The following is a 23,738-nucleotide window of genomic DNA, read 5'->3' on the forward strand; positions in this document are numbered from 1 at the left end:
GAGATGTAGCTCAGTGAAAGAGCACTTGCCTAGCATCCACAATGCCCCAGGTTCGATCCCCAGCACCACAAAAAAATGATATAATTATGAAAGAGAACCTCCTAGATTTAGAAGGTACAGAAAAAGGAGATAAGGCTTTTGGCCTGCATGTGTAAATAGATGCTGATGGCTCCACAACAAGTCAGGGAACTCCCACCTTACCAGGCACTTCCCATCAGCAGCAGCAGTCCAAATATGCACTAATGATATCATTTGTTGCCTGCTAAGCATGGACTTTAAAATTTGTGCTCCACAAAATAAAATAAACAATATGGAAAAAGCTATACCATGGCTCCTCCTGATTTACAATGTACCCAGCCACTGAGATTCATCAGAGACCCTTCTATCTTCTACTCTAACTTCCTCCTGTGACAGGCCCCCAAGACCCAAGCAACCACCACCACCAACATCACAGCACTGAAACTCATTTCAAATAAAAACATCAGTGTATGTACATTTTGAAAGAGGAATGAGTAACAAAAGGCTTCATTCTGTTCAAATCTAACTTCCTACATTGCCTTTTTTATTCATAAATTACAACCCATATACTGCCCAGCAAACACTCTTATGACATATCAGCATCCTTTTTTCCTGAGTGTACCCAGAAATATTTTCATTCTGCTCAAGGTCAGCAGACGTAGCTTTTGAAAGGAATAACTACATTTTTCGCTATTTCAAAATGCACTTTTTGTTTTTATAACTGTCAACATCAAAAATAGGAACAATAACAAAAAATTACTATCAAGTTTTGGAGAAAGTAAGAAGCCTCTCTACCTGAAAGACATGTCATAGATACACTGGGTCTCAGAGATGCAAGGGAACTTAAAATTCAAGACCAGTCACTCTGCAAATGCTTAAATTCCTTTTACAATCCCCCACCATTTGGCTATCCAGTGTAGATCTGACCTCCCGGGTAAGAGAGGATGCACCACCCTCAGTACTGGTGAAAAGGGCAATGTAGTTCTAAACAAAGGTAAAACCTAGTGGAAAAAAGTAATGAGGAATGGGAGATTTTTACATACTTTCAAATTCATACTTTCAATACTTTCAAATCTCCCAACAAATTACTTATTAATTATAAAGGGATACACCTTACTGTGGAGAAATCTAGTCATCCAAGTATTCAGAGTTAACAAAAACCAGCACTGCACAGTGGTATCAGGTGTACACCTCTCATGCCTTGAAGAACAGCCCTTCTGTGGGTATTACTGCCAGAAACATTCTCCAATCTTATCAAGAGAAAACCTTGGACAATCCAAATTGAGGAGCATTCTACAAAATAACTGGCTTGTGTGTTTTAAAACTGTAAGGTCAAAAGACACAAAGAAAGGCTATAGAACTGTTTCAGATTAATTAGAAACTAAACAGACACCAACTAGTGAAAAAAATAATAATAAACAACATTATTGGGGTTACCTATGAAATGTCGTTACCATTAATAAGGTAACAGTATTATAACTTACATTTTCTGATTTTGATAACTATACTTTGGTTATGAATGTTCCTAGAAAATACTGATATATTTAGGAGTAAAGGGACGTGTTTGAGACTCACCTTCAAAGAGTTTAAGGGGAGAAAGTATGTGTGTGTATTGTGTGTGTGTGTGTGTGTTACATGAAATGACAAGTTATCCAAAAAATAAATTCACACAATATTATGTAACAATACTAAAAAAAAAAAAATGTGTTGAGTTCAGTTTCCTTTAAGAGTTTAGGTGTTCAAAAACTGCAACTGACATATCTGGTTTCAATATCTTTGGACACTTGACCTTTTCCAAATTATCTATACCATTTATTTTGGTACTTCACATACCCAGCTTACCATGTACTAAATGTTCTTAATTAGTTCACACGAATTTTCTATTTTTGCAGCTTTCACCCTAAAGTAATCTCTATACTGCTGCAAAGCACCCCCCATATCTGAATACCCTGAGGCAACAGTGGGATAGCTGGAATGTTCCCAACAGCAATACACACAAGCTGCACCCAAGATCCAAGATAACTTAACTATAATCGTATCACTCCTCAAGCTACATTTTAATGTATGTGTTTGTATATTTAACAATAATATGAATATGAGTTTATATAATAATAACATGAATAGATGTATATTTATACAATCATTCTTACTAACCTCACTAACAAATATATTTAAAATGCCTAGTGTTTGGCAATGAAAAGAAAAAATAAGTACCCTTATTCACTTTGTAAGGAATGTTTATTCACTGGTACAATCTTGGAAGAGGAAAGCAAGAAACATTTTTGCAATACATATCAAAATTATAAACATACACTTCTGGACCCAGCCACTTCACTTCTCAGTGATAATTTACTATTCAGACACAATGCCATACAGTGCTTTCTGACAAAGATGTTCTTATTGTATTTATAGACATATGCACATTTTTTTGTTTCTATATTTATCAATGGAAAAGACAGAAAAAAATTTAATTAAAAAATTTAAAATAGTAAAGTAAAATATCAACAAAAGATGAATAACCAATTGTTTTCACCATTCCTTTACATTAGCTTTTGCCCAGCAAATGAAGTGAAATAAACTGTGTAACAGTAAAGGGAAGCATTATTTTAAATAGTAAAATACCAATAAAAATCTGTGTTCCATCAATGGGGCACTTAATAATGACACATCACCCATTCATTCAATATCATAAAATCATTAAAGAAAATGAGTAAAACAGAGAAATGGAAAGATGTCATGATATATTGTTACTAGGTGGGAGAAAACACTGCTGAACAGACATATCATAAAATCTTTTTTTTTTTTTTACTTAAAAGGAAAGAACAAGAGGACCCTGAAGAAGTTATACCAAACTATAAACTATGACTGCTTATAGGTATAAAACTACAAAGTTGTTACTTTTTAACAATTTTCTGTAATATTTGAACTTCCCCAATAAGCATTATTGCACTGTTACGTAGAAAAAAATTTTAAAAAGTCTATATTAAAGTGAGGCAAATTTAAACAACCAGCAGCAAATATCAGAACACATAATCACCTTATAATTCTTAAAAACTGCTATAATAGGTATTCTTACTTATTTATTTTAATATTTATTTTTTAGCTGTAGTTGAACACAGTATCTTTATTTTATTTATTTATGTTTATGTGGTGCTGAGGATAGAACCCAGGGCCTCTCACGTGCGAGGCAAGCGCTCTACTGCTGAGCCACAACCCCAGCCCCTCTTACTTATTTTTAATAGTAAAATTTTTTTTTCCTCAACTAATATCCCACTCAAAAACCTATACAGAAAGCTGATCAGAGAAACTCAAGTTGGTTGGTTGGTTGGTGGGTGGGTGGAAGGGTGGGAAGACCACACTTAGTCTCCCACTCTTTGACTTAAAGGAAAACATACATTTGAGGAACCCAGGTAGTCAGAGGAAATGTGAAGAATTCAACAATAAGTGAGCCAGTCAAGAGATTCTTAACTATTTGGGTTTTAGCCCCTGATGTTAAGCAGCCGCACCAAAGACACATGGGTGGGTTGTCTGCCACACTTTTTTTTTTTTTTTGGTGGTATTAGGGATTGAACCCATGGGTACTTAACCACTGAGCCACATCCTCAGTCCTTTGTTAAAAGTATTTTACTTAGAGAAGGGGTCTCCCTAACTTGCTGAGTCTAGCTTTGAACTAGCAATCCTTCTGCCTCAGCCTCCTGGGCCACTGGGATCACAGGCATGTGCTTGCCATCCCCTATTTTCACCATGAATAAAAAAATGACACCCATTTTATCAAACACATCAAGAAGACCTAATTCCCAACCTACCCTAGTCCCAACACATATGATTTCACCATAACAGCAAGGTCATTTTCAGGTCCAACTGTCCTCTTTTCAAGCTAGATGCAGACCCCATTTGAAAAGTCTGAAAGGAGAGAATGTCTGTTATGTGATAATCACCTAAATGATGGCCTCCTTCACTGTAAAGGATTTAAGAGATTTTAAAGGAATAGGCTCTAGATTTAAAATATAAACCTAAAAAGATCCAGTACCACCCACTAACCCTTCTGTAGAAATGAAAGCCTACTACTCAAATACAGTCCTTGCCTCTGGGTCCTGGGTGACCCTGTCATAACATCTGCTGACCACTCTCTTACCTTGGACTTTGCATGCCAAGTGAAGTGCAGGAAATTTGTCTCACTGGGTACTAATAGGTTGAATGAGAGGGCATAGTGACTAATAAGGTCGTTTCTCACATAATAGAGTTCTGCATCAAGACCTAGAAAAAAATTAAAAGATAACAATTAAATAAATGGACAAAAGATATAAGCAGACATTTTACAATACGATATATAATTGGCCAAATAAGCATATTATAAAAGGGTGATAAACTTCATTAGTTAGTCATTAAAGAAAAACAAATTAATCCATTATGTCCCATCATCCTATATAAAAACCTATGAAGTTTTATAGGACACTCATAAAGATTGTTCTGTTTAGGTTTTTATAGGTGTCCTATATATATAGGAGGATGGACTATAACAGGTTAAAACGTGAGACCCATTAAGCACCTAAGAGTATAACTAAAATTAAATGTTGGCAAGGGTATAAAACAATTCCAACTCTCATAATTGCTGGGAGTGTAAAAATGTTCAACTGCTTTTAAAAGCTAGTAGTTTCCTATAAAGCCAAACATGTACCTACTCTGTGAACTAGCAATTCCACTCAGATAATTATACAAAAGAACTAAAAACATTATGTCCACAGAAAGACTTGTGCACAAATATTAACAAATATTTTATTAATAATAGTGAAAACTGGAAACAACACAAATGTCCATCAGCATATACCAATAGACAATCAATTGTTCATACAACAGAATACTACTCAGCAGTGAAAATAAACCAACTGCTAAGACTCTGCAACAAGGAGGAATTTCTTAGAGTGAAAGAAACTAGACACATGAGGATACAAACTATACAATTCTATTTAGATAAGGTTCTGATACAGATGAAACTGATTTATAGTGATAAAACTCAGATCTAAGGTAGCATGAAAAGAGAAAGGGGTGAAAGGGAGACTGGTGAATTACAAAAAGGCATCAAGGAATTTCTTGGAGTGATAACAATGTTTGAAATCTGATTAGAGTCCTGGTTACATAGGTGTATACATTTTTTCAAAACTCAAAGAACAGGACATTTAAAATCTAAATGCAAAGTTTACCTAATATTTTTAAGAGAAGTTAAAAAAAAAGAAAAAAGAAAAAAACTTTTTTCAAGTTTTACCTCTCTACTAAAATGTCAAAAAACTTTAAGACAGCTGGTCAATGGCATATACCTGTCATCCTAGTGAATCAAGAGGCTGAAGCAGGAGGATTCCAAGTTCTAGGACAGTCTGGGAAACTTAGCAGAGGACATGTCTCAAAATAAAAACTAAAAAGGGCCAGAAATGTAGCTCAGCAGTAGAGGGGCCCTGGGTTCAATCCCCAGAATCACAAAAACAAGACAAAGGGGAAAAAACCTTTAAAGTCCTAGAACAGCAGTAGCACTAACATAAAAAGCTTTAAGGAAAAGATTAACCTTAAATGATCAACAACTTCCAAATTTACACTTCAAATATTTTTCACAGAGAAGAAACTCTGTTCCTAATAAATAATACTTCTAATGTCATTACTAGTAATAATAGCAAAAACAATGTATGAGTATTTAGGTTTTCTAGAACACAGTTCAAAGTATCAAGAATATCTAGGGATTCTGCAAATTCAACTCCATATAAAGCTAGATGAAAAATAGCTGTTAACAATTAGACAAGAAATAAAGAACAAAATACAAGCATGAATTCAAGCCATACATGCTGTCACTTAATAATTTGTGGTTTAGTCCTACTAGGAATTTTCTAAATTCTTATCTCATAAAATGAAACTAAGGAACACAGTCAATCCCTTCCCATTAGTCCTCCCTACATTGCCCCTGGTTTCTCCAGTTTTATTAAATCAAATATTTCAACAAAACCCAGGTTCCTAAGCAGAGAACATTCTCCTGGAAAATACCAGAGTGACTTCTCTACAAAATTACAAATGAAGACTGAATAAAGATAGTAAATAATATACTCAACTAACTTTTTCAGACTTCTAAAGTCTACATGGACCTTAACTTGTGCTGGCACACTTAACACCCTGTCCATCCATCCATGATTCCCCTTCAATGAATTACAGAACCTTTCTGTGTTCTGTCATCCCCTGAAAGTACTCTGTTTACCAATCTCCTCACATTACTGAAGTGTAACTTTTTCTAGGCCTTGTGGAACCCAAAGAGCCCATTCTCCCACCTTCCATGGGCATTGCTCTGGATCCCCATGACCACTTTGGATGACTACTGAGCCTTCTTGTCAAAAGTTTTGTTTCCTGTGGGATCATGCTATCCAATTGTGACACCTTCTATCCTTCCTTCCCAATATCTCAGCTACCTCCATTCAATGAGGATTCTAGAACTAATTTGTAAATCGGGGAAGGGAGGTGGGCAGTACTAGGAATTGAACCCAGGGTTGTTCTAGCACTGGTAGAGCTCCCCTGGGTTCAACAGAAGGAAGGAAGGATCCAAAACATCCCTAACCCTTTTTGCATTTTTTGAGATAGGGTCTCACTGAATTGTGTAGTCTGACCTGGCAATTTCGATCCTCTGGCCTTAGCCTTCCAAATTGCTGGGATTACAGGCATGAGGCACCACACCCATCTATAAACTTCTATAAATCCCTATCCTATGACTCATCATGGCAAACTCCCAAATTCCTTGAAACCAACTCATTCCCAACCTGCCCTTCAATGCTCCTTTGATTCCTCAACTCCAACAACCTTCATTCATACCAAAATAACCCATTTTTTATGGAATGTAGCAATATGCAAATTACAAACCATTCTATTGGGTTGCAGCAATATGCAAATTACTCTACCTCCAAACTCTTGAACTATATCATCTCAGTATCTAGTAGCTCTTTGATTTCTTTGTTTTCACAGCTTTTCTGAGTTCAGACCACCTGAGGTATCTAAAATCCTCTTATTTCTCCCATTAAATTATACCAATCATTTCCTCACCACCTTACAACTATTTCAATTATTCAATTACTTTCCAACTACTTCAGTTACTTCTCCACCAGCATGGTCGTCTTTTTCTTTTCCCCCAGCTTGTCAACATACATACCTCACTCAGAAAACACTCCAATCATGAACCAACTCCCCTACCTCCTGTCATTTTAGGTGCTGTAACTAAACGCTGTATAAGCCTGAATGAAGCCACTGCTACAAATGACTTACAACAAAATGATGCTTCTGTTATCAAGAAATAACATTTATAAGTGGCTGATAAGTTTGAAGCCTGTGATCCAAATCTCCATGAACACCTACTGATCACCAAAATAAATTTAAAATTTGAAATTGACTACTATAGATGGAGATATTAAATTGAAATACAATTATTAAACAGCTGCTATTTTCTGAAAAGTTCTGAAAACATTTGCTTTGAAATGGATATTCTTTATTAGCTAAAATAGTTATTTGTCCTTGGAAAGGGTTTGAATTTCTTAAAGAAACCGTCCAAGCTGAAGGCCCATGACTGTAATCCCAGAAACTCAGGAGGATCTCAAGTTCAAGGCCAGCCTTGGCAAGATCCTGTCTCAAAATCAAAACTAAAAAGGGATAGGGATGTAGCTCAGTGGTAGAGCTCCCCTGAGAGAAGAGAAGGAAGGAAGAATCCAAATTATACTCAAATTTTCACCTATCAAATTTGAAAATAGACAGTCCTATCATTAAGACGTGTTCCTACAATACTGATTCACACAGTAAATAATACTGCCAGTATAACATGGCAGATGTGCCATTTTACATATGAATTTCCCCAGGCAAGAGGAACTGGAAGAGCAGGTAGAAAACTATAACTTCCAGTGGGAAAGAACCCTCACTCAGTTCAGATACTGCCAAGCAAGAACCCTTTAGCTCTATTTCAAGTGATCATCTGCACCCACAGTTCCCTCCTCAGGTGCACAGTCAGCCTCTCACAGCCCACCTATATGGCAGACCCACAGGCTTACAAAGTTACTTTTATCTACACTGTCTTAGACCATTTAGGTCTGTGATTTCCAGCCCCTTAAATTTTAATAGATTTAACTTTCCTCTGAGGCAGCCTTGGCCACACTAAGTGGTTTGACTGGGCTACCCAAGTTATCTCATAAGGTACCAATTATGTTTCTGTTAGTACTCTGGTTTCAAAATTGCAGAGGTCTTGAGCAGTCTGCCCTTAACCTTATTTTTCCCATAAATCCTGTTATTTTTAGTGAATAAGCAATCTTGAAGATTTTTTAAAAGTGCATTTGATATTACAACTGAAATGTTTATGCATATGAGCAGGATATTGCAAGCAATTTATGACTACATATAAAGTTTTATAAATATTTATACTCTTTGACCCAGTAACTCCAATACTAAAAATTCCATCCTAAGGAAATGAAAGATAGACACAAATTTTTTATGTACAGACACTAATGTTAAAATTACCATTTGAATGATAAAATTATAAATTACCAGCAATGGGGCAATGACTAATAGACTACAATACATCCATTATAGAAAATAATGCTCTTCAACATTTTTTCTTTCTTTGGAAAAGGAAATAGATGATACTCTAAGAAATTACATAGCCTTCCAATCAAATGATGGTACCTCTTTTGAAGACAGGTTTTAATGATCAAAAACTGACAAAAAACACTGAAAAAAGACTATGAAGCCATGAACAAGGATGCTACAAGTAAATTTTGATGATTTGGATTTTGCCTAGAATGTAACAGTAAAATGAAAAAACACAAGATACAGACTATATGCACCAAATTTTAAAAATATGTAGCACCTAAATGATTAATGTTTATTTCAAGTTTTCAATAACTCCCCAGTGAATTAAAGTTAAATATATATAAATATGTACATTGCATGTGCTCCATTTTTTAAAAAAGAAATACCAAAAACTGTTAATAGTAGTTAATTATAAATTGTAGATTATGAGTGATTTTTTTATCACATGCTTTTATTCTTTTTCTTAAGTTTTCTATGAAATATAACTAGAAAAAAGTTTACAAGAAAATGTTTAAAGGATTATGCATACAGGTCACAGCAATTCACTAAAACAAAATCCAATTACTGTCTAAAAAAACACATTAAGGCTGTAAGAGAGAAAAAGTCCCTCCTCCAACAACCAAATTCAATTTTTAAAAAATCACGTCTATAAAGGCATTATGTTTGGTATATCAAGGTTAACACTAACAATAATTAAAAAAAAAAGATTAATGACTAAAATCCCTTTCCTCCAACTTGCTCTTAAAATATCCAGAAATGTAAAAAAGCAAAATCTGAGAAAATTCTATGAAATAAAAAGAAAGACCAAAGAGAACACCAAAATTTGAAAAGAATCTGCATATTCATCATTGGCAAAGGGGCTGACATGAGGAGAAAATTCTTGGATTACCCATTCTCACTATCCAAATGAGAATAACATGGAAAACCCCAAAGATGACAAGGAAAGAACAAAGCTATCATTTTCAGGGAAACAGGGAGCAATTGAGGAGTTCCATTACCAACAAATTCTTATAAGGTGTTAAAAAAAAAAAAGAGTCTCAGAAGGTCTCAAAAAACATACCAATCACATATTCTTTCCCAAAAGAGTTACTGTAAAACATACTGAGACTAATTAAAACTTTTGTTTTTAACAGGGAATAGAGATTTTTCTACTAAGAAGTATATTTCATGATGAAAGTATAATAATCATAAATTTTTATTGCTCTAAATCAAAAGGAAAAGCATAGGGGGAAAAAGCAGAACTATAAAGAGAACCTAATGCTAAGTACAATTATGGTAATAGTACAAAACTAGTTTGTACAGGATATATGAATATATATATATATCCATAATTAATATGGCCATAATTAATACACACACCAAGATGGTATTCTGTAGAAAATTCATCTTCTTTGAAATAAGAGTAAAGCACAATTAATTCCTTTTGTTTTCCCCATTTTTCTATTGGTGCATTACTAGTTATACATAATGGTGGGGATTTGTTGTTACAGATTTGTACACGGCACACAATATAACAATATGATTCGGCCAATATCACTCCCCAGCACTTCACCCTTTCTACCTGCTGGTCCTTTTCCTCTAACGATCTCCCTTGATTTTCTTCTGAAATCTCCATCCTTTCCCTTTTCTTTTCCTTTTTCCTCTCTAGCTTCCACAACAACCAGTTTCTTAAGTCAGAAAATATGTAGGCCCCGATCTAACCACAGCACAATGGGAAGCGGTCAAAGGGGAAACATACCATTTAGATTCTGAAGTACAATCTGACGTGCAATCTACCTCAAAGAGTCACCTATACTCTTAATCCTTACAAAAGATTTAAACAAGAGAAAAAATAACCTTGAAAAAATGATTGGAAAGATTATTTCCCAAAAATTGGCAATGCATGGTTGAATAATATATGATACTTTTCTTTTTCTTTATGGTCTTATACATGTTCCAAGTTATCATATGGAGTATGTTTCATATTATAACCAGGAAATAAAACTAATAAAAATAATTTTAATCAAATTTGTTTTGTGCGTTATATAAAATAGAGAATATCATACTTAATTTGAGTTTAATTTCCTTTCTCTTTCCTTCAATATACACTAAAAAAAAAATTAAGACAGTAAGATAAGATCTACATAATCTATTCCTTTCTAATTGTTATGAATTATTAGTCCACCAAATAAGATTAAAGTAATTAAATGCAAAGTGAATGCATGGGTAGTGGACAGCAGCAGGAAGTGGTATAGTAGGCATCATAGAAGTAAAATAGTGAAGAATGGTTGTAGAAAGGAAGTGAGTTAAATAATTTATTCAGTAAGGCTTTACTGAGTCAGTTACTCAGCAAGTCAGGAGTAGCATAACTATGAAACCAGGAAATGGAGCCTAGTTCCAGACAGTGAATGTGAAGGAAGGGAGGGGGTGCCAAAATTAAAACAAGAAGTTCCAAGGGCTTAGAAGGGAATCAAGTCTAAAGTGGTCATTCCAATGATTTCTGGGAACTGAGACCAGCACGGCCCCAGGAGTAACAGCTGAGAGAAAATCAGGGTAGGTTCTGATATCCCTTTGGAATAAAGGGAGGGAAACAATGAAAGTCAATCTGAAGGTAAAGAAACTGAGGATCTGTAGAGACCTGATGACTCCTACAATTCCAGTAGGTCCAAGGTTATATAACTAAGAATCTCAAAAATCAGGAGAAGAGGATACTGAGTCACTATCCTGGAGCAAAACAACCAAAGAAGGGAAGATATAATATATGGTAAAAGCCAGTTCTATGGTGAACAATCAAAAAGGAAACCAAGGGGCTAGTGCTATAGCTCAGTTGGAAGAGTGCTTGCCTTGCATGCACAAGGACCTGAGAGGGAGGGAGGAAGGAAGGAAGGAAGGATTCCATTTACAATAGGATCCAAAAGAATAAAATACATAGGAATAAATGTAACCAAAGAAATGAAATACTTACACACTGAAAACTACAAACATTATTGAAAAAACTAAAGAAGGTCTAAGTAAACAAAAAGACATCCATACTCATGGCTGGGAAGGCTTAATATTGTTAGGATTTAAATATTACTCCAGATAATTTACAGACTCAGTGCAATCTCTATCAAAATTCTAACTGCCTTTTTTGCAAAAGTGGAAAAGAAGATCCTAAAATATGGAATTGCAAAGCAGCACCAAATAGCCAAAACAATCTTTAAAAACAACATAGTTGGAAGACTCATACTTCCTAGTTTCAAAATTCATTACAAAGCTATTTCAATCAAAACAGTGTGGCACTGGCATAATGATAGTCCTGTGGACCAATGGAATACAATTTAGATTCCAAAAAATAAAATTATATATTTCTGGCTAGTAAAATTTTGACAAGGGTGCCAAGGTAATTTAATGCAAAAAAATTAGTCTAACAAACAGTGCTGGAACAACTGGATATCCATATGCAAAAAATAATTCAAAATGAATCAACAACCTCAAAATATTAACACCTAAAACCAAAATATTCTTAGGTGAAAAAGAGTAAATTTTCATGACCTTAGTTTTGACAATGGAGTCTTACAATGACACCAAAAGCATAAGCGGCAACTTAAAAACAGTGAATAATTGAATTTCATACAAATTTTAAAATTCTATACAACAAAAACCATTATCAAGAAGGTAAAGACAACTTACAGAATGAAAGAAAATATTATAAATCATATATCTGATAAGCACCAAGTAGCCAGAATATACAAAGAACCTTTAACATTTGTTTTAGTCAGCTTTTTCACTGCTGTGACTAAAAGATCTGACCAGAACAATTTTAGAGGAGGAAATGTTTATTTGCAGGCTCACAATTTCAGAAGTCTTAGTCTATAGAAGCCCGGCTCCATTCTTTGGGGCTCAAGGGGAGGCTGAACATTATGGTAGGAGAGGGTGATGGAGGGAAACAGCTCACATCATGGTGATCAGAAAGCAGATAGTCTCCACTCTGGACACAGAATATATATTCCATAGTCATGCCCTAATTCCCACCTCCTCCAGCCACACCCTACTATTTCAGTTACCACTCAGTTAATCCCTATCAGGGGATTAAATCACTGATTGGGTTAAGACTGTCACAACCCGATCATCTCTCCTCTGAACCTTCTTACAGTGTCTCACACATGAGCTTTTGGGGGATACCTCACATCCAAACTATAACAACATTCAACAACAAAAAGACAATTAATTCAATTAAAAAGTGGGCAAAGGACTTGCATGGATATTTCTCAAAAGAAGATATACAAATGACCAAAAAAACATATGAAAAGATGGTCAATCTAATTTGTCACTAAGAAAATCAAAATCAAAATGAGGTACCACTTCATACCCATTAGGATAGCCATAAGCAAAAATAGCATATGTTGGTGTGGATGTGGTAAAATTTAGAATCCTTGCACACTGCTAGAAAGAATGCAAAAATGTTTCTGACACTGTGGAAAAGCATTTTGGTGGTTCCTCAAAAGTTAAACTAGTTATGACCATATGATCCAAAATTCCATTCTAGGTATATACTCAAATTAAAAAATTGGTACTCAAACCAAGTATATGTATATGCGTATTCACAGCAACATTATTTGTAATAGTCAAAACAGGCCAAATGATGAATGGATAAACTGTGATATAAATACATTAAGTGAAATATTATTCAGCCATAAAAAGTAATGATGTACTGATACATGTTATAATATGGAAGAACCTCCAACATATTACACTAAGTAAAAACAGCCAGACACGAAAGCACACGTTATATGAATCTATTTATATGAAATATCCAGAATAGATATATCCATAGAGACAGAACACAGATTGCTTGTCACCAGGGATTGGGGCAGAGAAAAATGAGAAGAAAATGCTTCATAGATAATGGGTTTTATTTTGGAGTGACAGAAATGTCTTGAAACTAGATAGAGGTGGTGTGCAATGTCACCAAACTCATCATTTTTAAATGGTTAATTTGTGTTATGTGAATTTTACCTCAACAAATATTACTATTAAAGCTGAGCACTATAGTGCATGGCTATAGTCCCAGCACTTGAGAGGCTAAAAGGAGCACTTGAGTCCAAAAGTTCAAGGCTAGCCTGGGGAATACAGTGAGATGCCATTTAAAAACAAAAAAATGTGAGTTGGTCCCTGCATCACAAAGGGGAAGATACCATAATAAAAAATGTTTTCTGGGTACTGAAAAGGGTTGGTTATGAGGAAACCATCACACCAGAAAACTAAGTTTTGGTTAAATTGAAGAAATAAAGAAATACAATGCAAAGAGTCAGAGGAGACCTTAAAGAAGAACAGGAGCTCCAGAAGACAAAACTGAAAGGACCAGAAGAGAAAGACAAAGCAAAACAGAGCGGGCAAATTGTAGAAAGGGTTCTGCTGGAAGATGTGCAAGGGTGAAAACAGCCATGCACTGAAGAAGTAGCAGGCTGACATTAGAATGCACAGGATATTTTTATTCTTAGGATGAAAAACACTTCAGCTGCTTAATTACATTAACCAGACATAAAGTTCTCACTGCCAATTCCAGGAACGTAAGAATGTTGCTCTCATTAGAATGTATAACATTTGTTCATAATTTTATTTTTAAACAACCCAAATTCCACACTGAAACATTAGTATTCCTGCAAAACTCTCAAGACCTATCAAGAAAAATCCATTTTCCCTATACAGTCCAAAGTCCAAACTTCAATTCAAATCCTGTATTCTTTATGACCTGACCTATCAACCCACGTGCTAGTAATTCAATGATTCAAACATTTTTTACAGATGATTTTAAAAATCAGCTATGGTTTCCCCAAGGCTGCAATTATAGTTAAATAGTGCCAAATCAGCAAACTGCCCCCCACCTTTGTAAAGGGTCATGTTTATAGTATTTAGCATGTCTATCTTCCCACTGCCTTGCACACCTCACTCACTGGGCTAGGGTCTTATTGCACTTGTACTTACTCAAATGATACCTGAATGTATGATGCATGAATGGCTGGCTGTTGATAAAAACTGACTATAATTAAAAAATGGATTTTAAAGGAAATGTCAGAAATCAGTTAAGGCAAGAAAAACAAGAGTGATAGTGTTGAGACAGAACTGAAGTTCAAGGTTCTGACTTCTCTTCCTAGTTTTCCAAGTAGCTGAGTTATCTTTGGTAATCAATTACTTAACCACCTTCTCTAAGCATCAATTTTCTCAACTATAAAACAAAAGAGTTAGAATTCTGAGATGATGTTAATGTCCTCCCCTCCACCACAAAATTCTATTATTCTATGATATCATCCATGGTTTCTACATGCCAGCCAAAACACAAAATATTCTATGATATCATCCAGTTTCCACATGCCAGTCAAAACTTTAAAAATTAATTTAGGCAAGACAATCTTCTAGGTTCTAAGGATATTGGTATAGGAGGCATTAATCAGAGGGAAGAAATCATATAATACATATTAAACCATAGAATATACTTTAATGGATGCTAAAAGAAAACAAATAGGAGGCTTTTATTTCAAATGTTTCTAACTTATAGAAACTAATAAGCTGAAATAAATAAATAGTAGATTGTTCATCAAAATCTAATTAATCAAGCTAAAATCAAATTACCTAAAAAATCAGCTGAGACTTAATATTTAACTAAGTCTTAAAACAGGGAATTACAAAATGTTAGATTACAGGATAAGGGTATTTTTTTCTTCTCAATTAAAAAACTAAATAAGTCTTCAACCCTCATGGTTGTTCAAGCAATAATCCTGCATATTAAATAATCTGTTCACTAACTTCTCTCTGCCACATTCAGCATTTTCCTTATATTTCTCCTGCAACATTAAGTGTCTTGATAGAACTGAGTTGACAGTGTATATTTGTACACAGGGAATATAAAGATTAAAGACAGCCTTTAAGAAAAAAAAGATATGCATGATCAACAATATCAACATGCCCCCACTCTTTACCCCCTTTCTTTCAATTGGCCTCCTTTCCAATTAAGATTGGCCTCCACCAAGGAAAGAAGTCAAGCTCACCCTTTTGATACTGAGAAGGGGCTCAGGAATCAGTTGCAAGGAGACATAAAAGCAAACCCCTGACCTTCTGAAGAAAAACTGGCCCATCTTCAGTCTCTGAGCATCTTTCCTAACTTCAGTGACACTTCAGGAAGAAAATATGTGGTTTAAAAAAAAAAAAAAAGATATGTGCGGTCAAAATCAATATCCACTTAAAAATAAATCACTGGCGTGAATTTTAGTTGGCAATGCTCTGAACTACAAGGTAGAAAAATCCACTTACTAAAAGTCTCCTCTCCTCCATCCTCCCGAGATTCCACCTCAGAACTTAACTTTCACTGTAATTCTGTGATCCCTGAAAATGAAAATGCAAAGCAACCCATTACAAAAGCTGTGTTCAGGTTTTCCTCCACTAGTACCTTTGGAATAAGATATATTGAATCAAGGCAAGAATATAGTCATTAGATTTTTACATGGATAACTCAAATAGATACAGATATCTTCCCCAATCTAAAAATACTACAGCAGATAGCTAAGAATTTATAAAGAGCTGGACAATAACATACGGTCAGGGAACAAAATTTCACATCCAAAGAACATATATGTCATCTAAAAAAATTTCCTAAAAGTTTCCCCCAAAGTGATTTGTACCACAACTGCAGGGGGATGCATCTTTTAACAAGATGCTTCCCAAACCTTATCCAAGAATAGTAAGTAAAAGAAACATAAAGTCAGGCACAGTGGCACATGCCTACAATCCTAGCTACTGGGGAGACAAAGGCAAGTTCAAGCTCAGCCTGAGCAACTTAGTGAGAACCTGCTTCAAAATACAAAGGGCTGGTATAATGACCCCATGTTCAATCCCCAGTGAAGGAAGGAAGAAAGGAAGGAAGGAAGCAAGCAATGACGGAAGGAAGGAAGGAAGGAAACAAAACCCATAATCTCTAACATTACAATATAAAATATGAGGCATCCCCTGCCAAAGTGCCAGAATTCTCCAACTTGCCATTGGTCCCTGACCTAAAAGAAGAAAATTATTTGATATGTTTATATATATGCCACAGCACTGTAACAAAGATGGAATAATTTACTCAGTTTGACATCGTCACCATTCAACTTCTTTCATAACCAAGTCCTAAGGAGAGTACATTCTCTCCTCCAGTCAGTCTCAGCAGCCATTAGTTAGAGTTGGCTGTTATGTCCAAGAACTCAAAGCATAAGAAAGAACCCACAAACTTCTCTTCTCTCTGACAGCAAGAGGATGTACAGTAAAGTGCTATCTTGGGAATCAAGTTCAAAAGCTACCTGAATTATTTTCTAAGGCTAATCACCCAGCTCTCTGCCAGAAGTTAGTTCCACAAAGATTACATCTTGACCTCAAGTCCCTAAAATAAGCTCTCATACATTCAATAAATAATTGTAAAAGCGAATAAATATTGTTATTAAAGGCAATCAATCAAATAATTATACCTAAATGACATAACAGCCTATAATTTCATTTTTTAATCCAAAAGTATGCAAATTTCCACCAATGATTAAAATAGTTTTGAGGATTATGTAGCACTTTCATAGATACTTACTATCTGTGCTAACAGCAACCCTATTGTACACTAAAAAGCAACCCATCTTATACATGAAGAAAATAAAACTTAGAAACATTTGTGATGTGTCTACCCACAGATAACTGAAGGAGATGGAATGAAAACTCAAACATACAGATTTCTAAATCCAATACTTTCCCACATCATGTTATCTATTATATCCCAAAGAATGTTATATGTACATGCAAGCACATATACAAACCTAAACACTTTTTTTAGATTAAACTGGGTTCTCTCCTTCAATAAATAATTTAAGGAGTTAACCAATTTTAGGGAAGATGTAAACAATAAAAATACAATTCCTGTCATTTCTACTTCTTCATAAGATAAAATAACAAAGACCAGATTTATCCTATCATGTGAAATAACTAAAAAACAGACAAAACATATAAAATACTTGTTTAAAACATAGAACAACGGAAAACAGTGATTGATGCCAAAAGAGAGGATCACAAATAGATGAGTTCTACAACTGAGGTACACAGAAGAGTTAAGAAGACAAAGGTGAAAGTCAAGAAAGAAAAGCTAGATTATCAGCACAAATAACTAGAAAAAAGATCTGAAGAGAAATTCACAATCTACAGAGAGCTGCCCTCCAGTATTCAGCTAAGTACTAATCACAGTAGGCATATAAGAAACTACTCAATAAAGAAAAAGGCAGGGGCAGGGGTTGCGGTCCAGTGGTAGAACACTATTCTGGCCTGTATAAGGCCCTGGGTTCAATCCACAGCACCACATAAAATTAAATAAATAAAAGTATTGTGTCCATCTACAACTAAAAAAATTCATACACACACACACACACACACACACACACACACACCACACACACATGAAAAAGGTAACTGTGCCTAGCAGTCACATAGAATTCTGAACTATTCCTATTAGCCAAAATAGAAGACTTCCCGTTTCAGAGTTCATTAAGGCAAGTACACAGAAAGGTCCTGAATCAGCAACAAGAAATAATTAGCCCTACAATGAGCATTGTTCCTGTTCCATCCAAGAAGTCTTAAAAGAAAGACCTGAATGAACTGAACTGTTTCCAAGTGACTTAACTGCAACCCAGAACAAAACCCAAGAATATTTATTGGAATACAAAAATATCCAGCACTCAGCAAGGTAAAATTCACAAGGCTTGCCACCCAGTCTAAAATTACCAGGTATGCAAAGAAATAAGAAAACACATATATATGGAGAGAAATACGTTAGAATGAATAAATAAGGAAACTCTGAAACAACAAATACAAGTACTCTACATGGTCAAAAAGTTAAATAGAAACAATAACTGTATAATAAATGGATAAATGTTATTACTAAAGACAACATTTGTACCACAACTGCAGAGATGTTAAAGATGCTTCCCAACCTTATCCAAGAATAGTAAGTAAAAGAAACAAAGTCAGGCACAGTGACACATGCCTACAATCCCAGCTACTTGGGAGACAGGCAGAAAGGTAGCAAGTTCAAAGCCAGCCTGGGCAACTTAGTGAGACCCTGCTTCAAAATAAAAAGGGCTGGGCATGTAGCTCTATACATTACCACATGAAAATGTGGTGGACACAGGACACTATGCATTTATCAAAACCCACATAACATTACAATAAAGTGAATCTTAATGGACTCAAGTTTCTAAAAATTCACATAGGAGGTCAGAATATATCAAATTTCTTAAGATGAAAACGTATGAGACAAAAATAGGATTTACAGCAGGCTAGGCATATACCAAGCTCTAAAAGATAATGGATGCCAACCAAGAATTTATATCCAGCAAAAATTAAGCTTCAAATTTGATGATGAAATAAAAACCTTCCATGATAAACAAAAGCTAAAAGAATTTACAGTAAGAAAGCTTACACTACAGAACATTCTTGGCAAAATATTTTACAAGGAGGAAATGAAAAACAACAATGAAAATATGCAAAGAGAAGAACTACAATAAAGGAAAAGCCAATGGAAGTAGAAACCAAGTCAAGCTAAATACCAAAAGTAAACAAAAATGACCAGCAGTACAATTCATGTCTCTTTCACCCCTTTTTGATAAATTTTTACACATAAAAATTTAACTACTAAGTCATCTAATTTTTCAGGTCTTTGTTTATTTTGTATTTTTTTGTTTTCCATTTCTCTTCATAAAGTTACACAAGTTTTAGCATTTTATATGTTATATTTTAATATATAATTAACCTGGTATGTGTGTATATATATTGCCTGTGATATGAGATGATGTATATTATTCAAAGATGAAAAAGATCAATCAGGAAAAATTGTTTAATAAGGCATTTATAAAGGTAAGGGCAAGGTTGAGGGAAACCAACAAATTTTGTGAAGCACCTTTCCTTCTGTAGACTTGGGACAGGTAGGAGGTGAAAAAAGAGAAAGCCATTATGAAAACCTTGTAGGAGAAGGTGACCTAATGGAAGTTATTCCCACCAAAAGCATGATGAAACCAACTCACAGTCTAACAGAATCTTATAGGGAGGAATAAAGCACCTCACTCTACTCTTGTATATTCTAAGTTCATCTCTTTGGTGTCCCTTTCGACAGAACTCAACAAGAAACCACATAACAAGGGGACTTACCATGCAACCTACAGCATATGTCTCACCAAAAGGTAAAAGATGGAGAAAGGAGCCAATATGGCAGCCATTGGTTACATGAGGCTACTGAGTATTTGAAATGTGTCTAATCTACTTAACAGAGGTGTGATATGTGTTAAACAGTCATTAGATTCCAAAGAATTAATAGGACAAACAAAATGAACATGAAATATCTTACTAACAATTATTTTCTTTGCAAATTATGTTGGAAATGCATTGGGTTAAATGAAAATATATTACAATTAATTTCACTTATTTTAAAAAAAAAAAAGAAGTAAAGGAGACCAAGGTAACATGTTCTGTATCTTGACTGTAGTACTATATATCTATATATCTATATATATAGATATATATATAGAGAGAGAGAGAGAGTCATTTTTTATATTTGTGTTGTCAAGATTCATATAACTATAAAACTAAATAGGGCAAATTTTACCATATATAAAGTATATCTCAACAAACATGACCATAAAAAGAAATCTATTTCATGAAGTGTTTTTAAAGTGTTGGGCACATACTAACCACATGATAAATAATGGCTACTACTATGATTCATTAAAACAACCAGCATCAGGCTATTTCATAGTGGGGTAGGAAGGGAGACCATGGGAGGAATAGATGAACTCTAGATAGGGTAAAGGGATGGAAGAGTAAGGGAGGGGGCATGGGGGTAGAAATAATAGTGGAATGAGATGGACATCATTATCCAAAGTACATGTATAAAGACACGAATGGTGTGAAATATACTTGTGTACAACCAGAGATATGAAAAATTGTGCTCTATACGTGTAATATGAATTGTAATGCATTCCTGTCATATATAACGAATCAGAATAAAAAATTTAAAAATTAAAAAAAATGAATGAATAGCACCTATGAAATTCACTCAGCAGTATCATTGGAGGGAACACCAAATTAACAATTCAGTAAGCATTTATTATGTAATTCAGCAATATACATTTGTTTGGGTACATAATATTTTAAGCAATCCTACACAAATGAAAGCTGGTTAGTAACATTTTGATTTGAAAATATTACACTTGATTTACATTAACATGAATAACACAAAAAAGTATCCTTTTAATATAATTTCAGAGTAACTATCAGTTCTGTTTAATGTACAAGTTTTTATTTTGTTTTAGGAAATATCTTCGAAAAGATTTTTCATAACACTGGCGTAACTGCATCAAATCCCTAAAAGTAATGCCATGAAACTTCTCAATTTGGAGTGCTGGAATAAATACACACATTTCATTTGTTCCTACAGTGATCCTTTAAACCCAGACAGCATTTTAGGCAGGACCTTCAAAACTGACTCATTTGTCAACTCAGGATGTGACTCACAAGGGACAGGTTTAGCCATAATTCACAATTGGATAGAATTCTCCCCCACATGTGTAAAAAGAAAAAAAAATCAAAAAACCTCAAACCCACAATTGCACAATGTCTCATCCCTACTCTCCCAATGAAGAACACATGGACTCAAATTAATACTGAGTCAATACCAACAGTCCTACCCAAAATGCCCAGGGTTAAGGGTTTGCTACTGGGTGCTAATCTACTTCCACCAACATGCCCCCATCCCATCCTAGGATCTGTGTTCTATGTCAGATTATGCCAGTACACCAGCAGAGAGAACACCCTCCTTCACCAAATACTTGGCCTGATATCTAAAGAAACAGAAGTGCTGGGAGGACAGGAACACATGGCTCATCTCATTTTTCTTTCTCTCCACCATTTCTCCCAAGAGGAAAGGGTCCTTTAGTTCAGGTGCTCAAATCTGAAATCTGAATTCTTCTGTGACCCTTCCCTTGTCTTTAGCTCTGACTGCCCCAATTAATCCCATTTACCATCTCAAGGCTGACTATCCTATTTCCCCATCCAAGACACCATGTCACTTGGACCAAAGTTATCAATTCTATAACTCAATACTGCCAATGCACTTTCCTTTTCTAAATTCTTCAACAGCTTCTCATTCCCTATTAGATAAAATTCAAATTCCTAATTCAACCTCAACCTATCTTTACGTTTTACTTGTGGCTTTATATTCTGCCACTCCCAGGCTTTGCAAATTTTTCTTATCTCACTCCTTGGACTTCACAAATCTGCTTCCTACTTCTATGCCCTTGTTCATGCCATTTTCTCTACCTGGCATGAAGTGCTCCTCTCTTCTGCCTCTCCATCTCCTTCAAGATGAGGATCAATGTTTCCTTTTCTGCGACACCTTCCCTCCATTGCCTCTCTCAAAAGTTATCATTCCTGCAAAAATACTTAAAATTTCTACCAATCAGCAATATAATTCTTAACACCGTGTAAAGATGTAGATATAACAATTGGTACCCCCTACAAAATTCTCAAAAAGAAAACTAATAATTTTATCACAATTTTCTACCACAAATGATACATGATCTGACTTCAAATATTTTTTCTGTACTGTTATGGGGAGCAATGATATATGAGCTGATTTTAAATAGATGTGAACAAACTTCACTTTTTTAGAAGGTATACTTATTTTTAAAAGAAGATGCAAGTCACTCAGAGTGAATTTCTAACTGGTGAGGAATCTATTCTCAGAAGTCTGCCTGACCCCAATCAACCACAAATCCCCTATTACCACCACCCGGGTTGCAACGACCAATTTAGGTCACACCTCCCACCCACCAGCATTTTATTCCCAAATCTCTGGCATTGCCCCAGCAAGGGTGAAACTCGGTATCAAAATTATCAATTAGATAGAGAACATGGGAAGACAGAGATAATTATCAAGACCACAAACAAGCACATGTGGCAGCTTTCAGATCCAACTCCTTGAGTCTTTGGTTAACTATAGTTCCTACAGATCTGACGAGGAGGCAGTATGGATTTCAGTCTCAGGCAACACTGAATCAAAGTCTGGATCTCTACCCACTGTCCAAAAGACCCTGAATCATTAAATGGCTAGGTGGGAACCTACTCTGCAATCTGTTAAGAACAGTAAATAACAGCAATGAAGCAGGTCCTAGGGACACAGGAAAGTCACTAAGAGATTTAAAAAAAAAAAAAAAAAAAGTTCCCGAAGTTCTAGAAGTCTTCAAAATATGTGAACTTCCATCAGTACTGCATGGCCTACTACCAAAGAATCAGGCTAGTTACAGACCCACTCGAACTCTGTTTCCTCATTGCTATGATCTGAATCTTTGTATGATCTTCAAATTCATATGCTAAAATCCCCCAAGTGATAGTATGAGCAAACGATTAGGTCCTAAGGGCAGAATCCTCATGAATAGGATGAGTACCCTTATAAAAAGGCCCCACGGGGCTCATTTGACCCTTTCACTATGTCAGGAACACAGCAAGAAGGGCTGTCTATGAACAAGAAGGTAGGCCCTCAGCAGTCACCTTATCTACCAGGGCTTAGATCTTGGACTTTGCAGCCTCCAAAATGGGTGGGGAGTGGGGGACACAACACAACATTCTATTGTTTAAAAGCCTCTTACTCTATGATATTCTGTTACAATAGCACAAACAAACTCAGACATTCATCTAGAAAATAGGAATAATAGTGTATACCTAACACAAGGATTAGTTTTATGTCTGACATAGGCAAAACACTACCACACATCAATAGCACTGTCAACTACTACTGCAAACACCATTGCTACTTTTAATACAATGCTGCACATTCTCACCAATAAAGTCCAAGCTTAAATGCCATTTTACACACTGCAGAATGACCACAGCTTTTAACCCTGTTTCCTTCCAAAACTCTTCTGAAATGATGGTAAAGGAATCACAATGACATCAAACCACAAGGACAAACAGGAGAGACAACTGAACACACATTTCAACAAACTTTGCAAGATGGAAAGTAGTTAGACAGAGGAGTGGTCACTGCCCCTGGTCCCCTGAGAAGGGACTCAGCCATGGAGACACCAAGGGAGTAAGTACCAAAGAATGACTTG

General features: G+C 35.2%; 1 protein-coding gene across 1 annotated transcript in view; it reads right to left on the reverse strand.

The window, feature by feature from the left end:
- Ryk (receptor like tyrosine kinase) overlaps window positions 1-23,738 on the reverse strand; it is an 83,053-nt gene that overhangs the window by 54,944 nt on the left and 4,371 nt on the right. Inside the window, exon 2 of the mRNA XM_026383824.2 lies at window positions 4,154-4,275. Within this exon, the coding sequence (XP_026239609.1) occupies window positions 4,154-4,275 (122 nt within the window). The remainder of the gene's footprint in view (window positions 1-4,153; window positions 4,276-23,738) is intronic.

The sequence above is a fragment of the Urocitellus parryii genome, chromosome 2 (genome assembly GCF_045843805.1).
Source record: "Urocitellus parryii isolate mUroPar1 chromosome 2, mUroPar1.hap1, whole genome shotgun sequence".
Classification (NCBI taxonomy): Eukaryota; Metazoa; Chordata; class Mammalia; order Rodentia; family Sciuridae; genus Urocitellus; species Urocitellus parryii.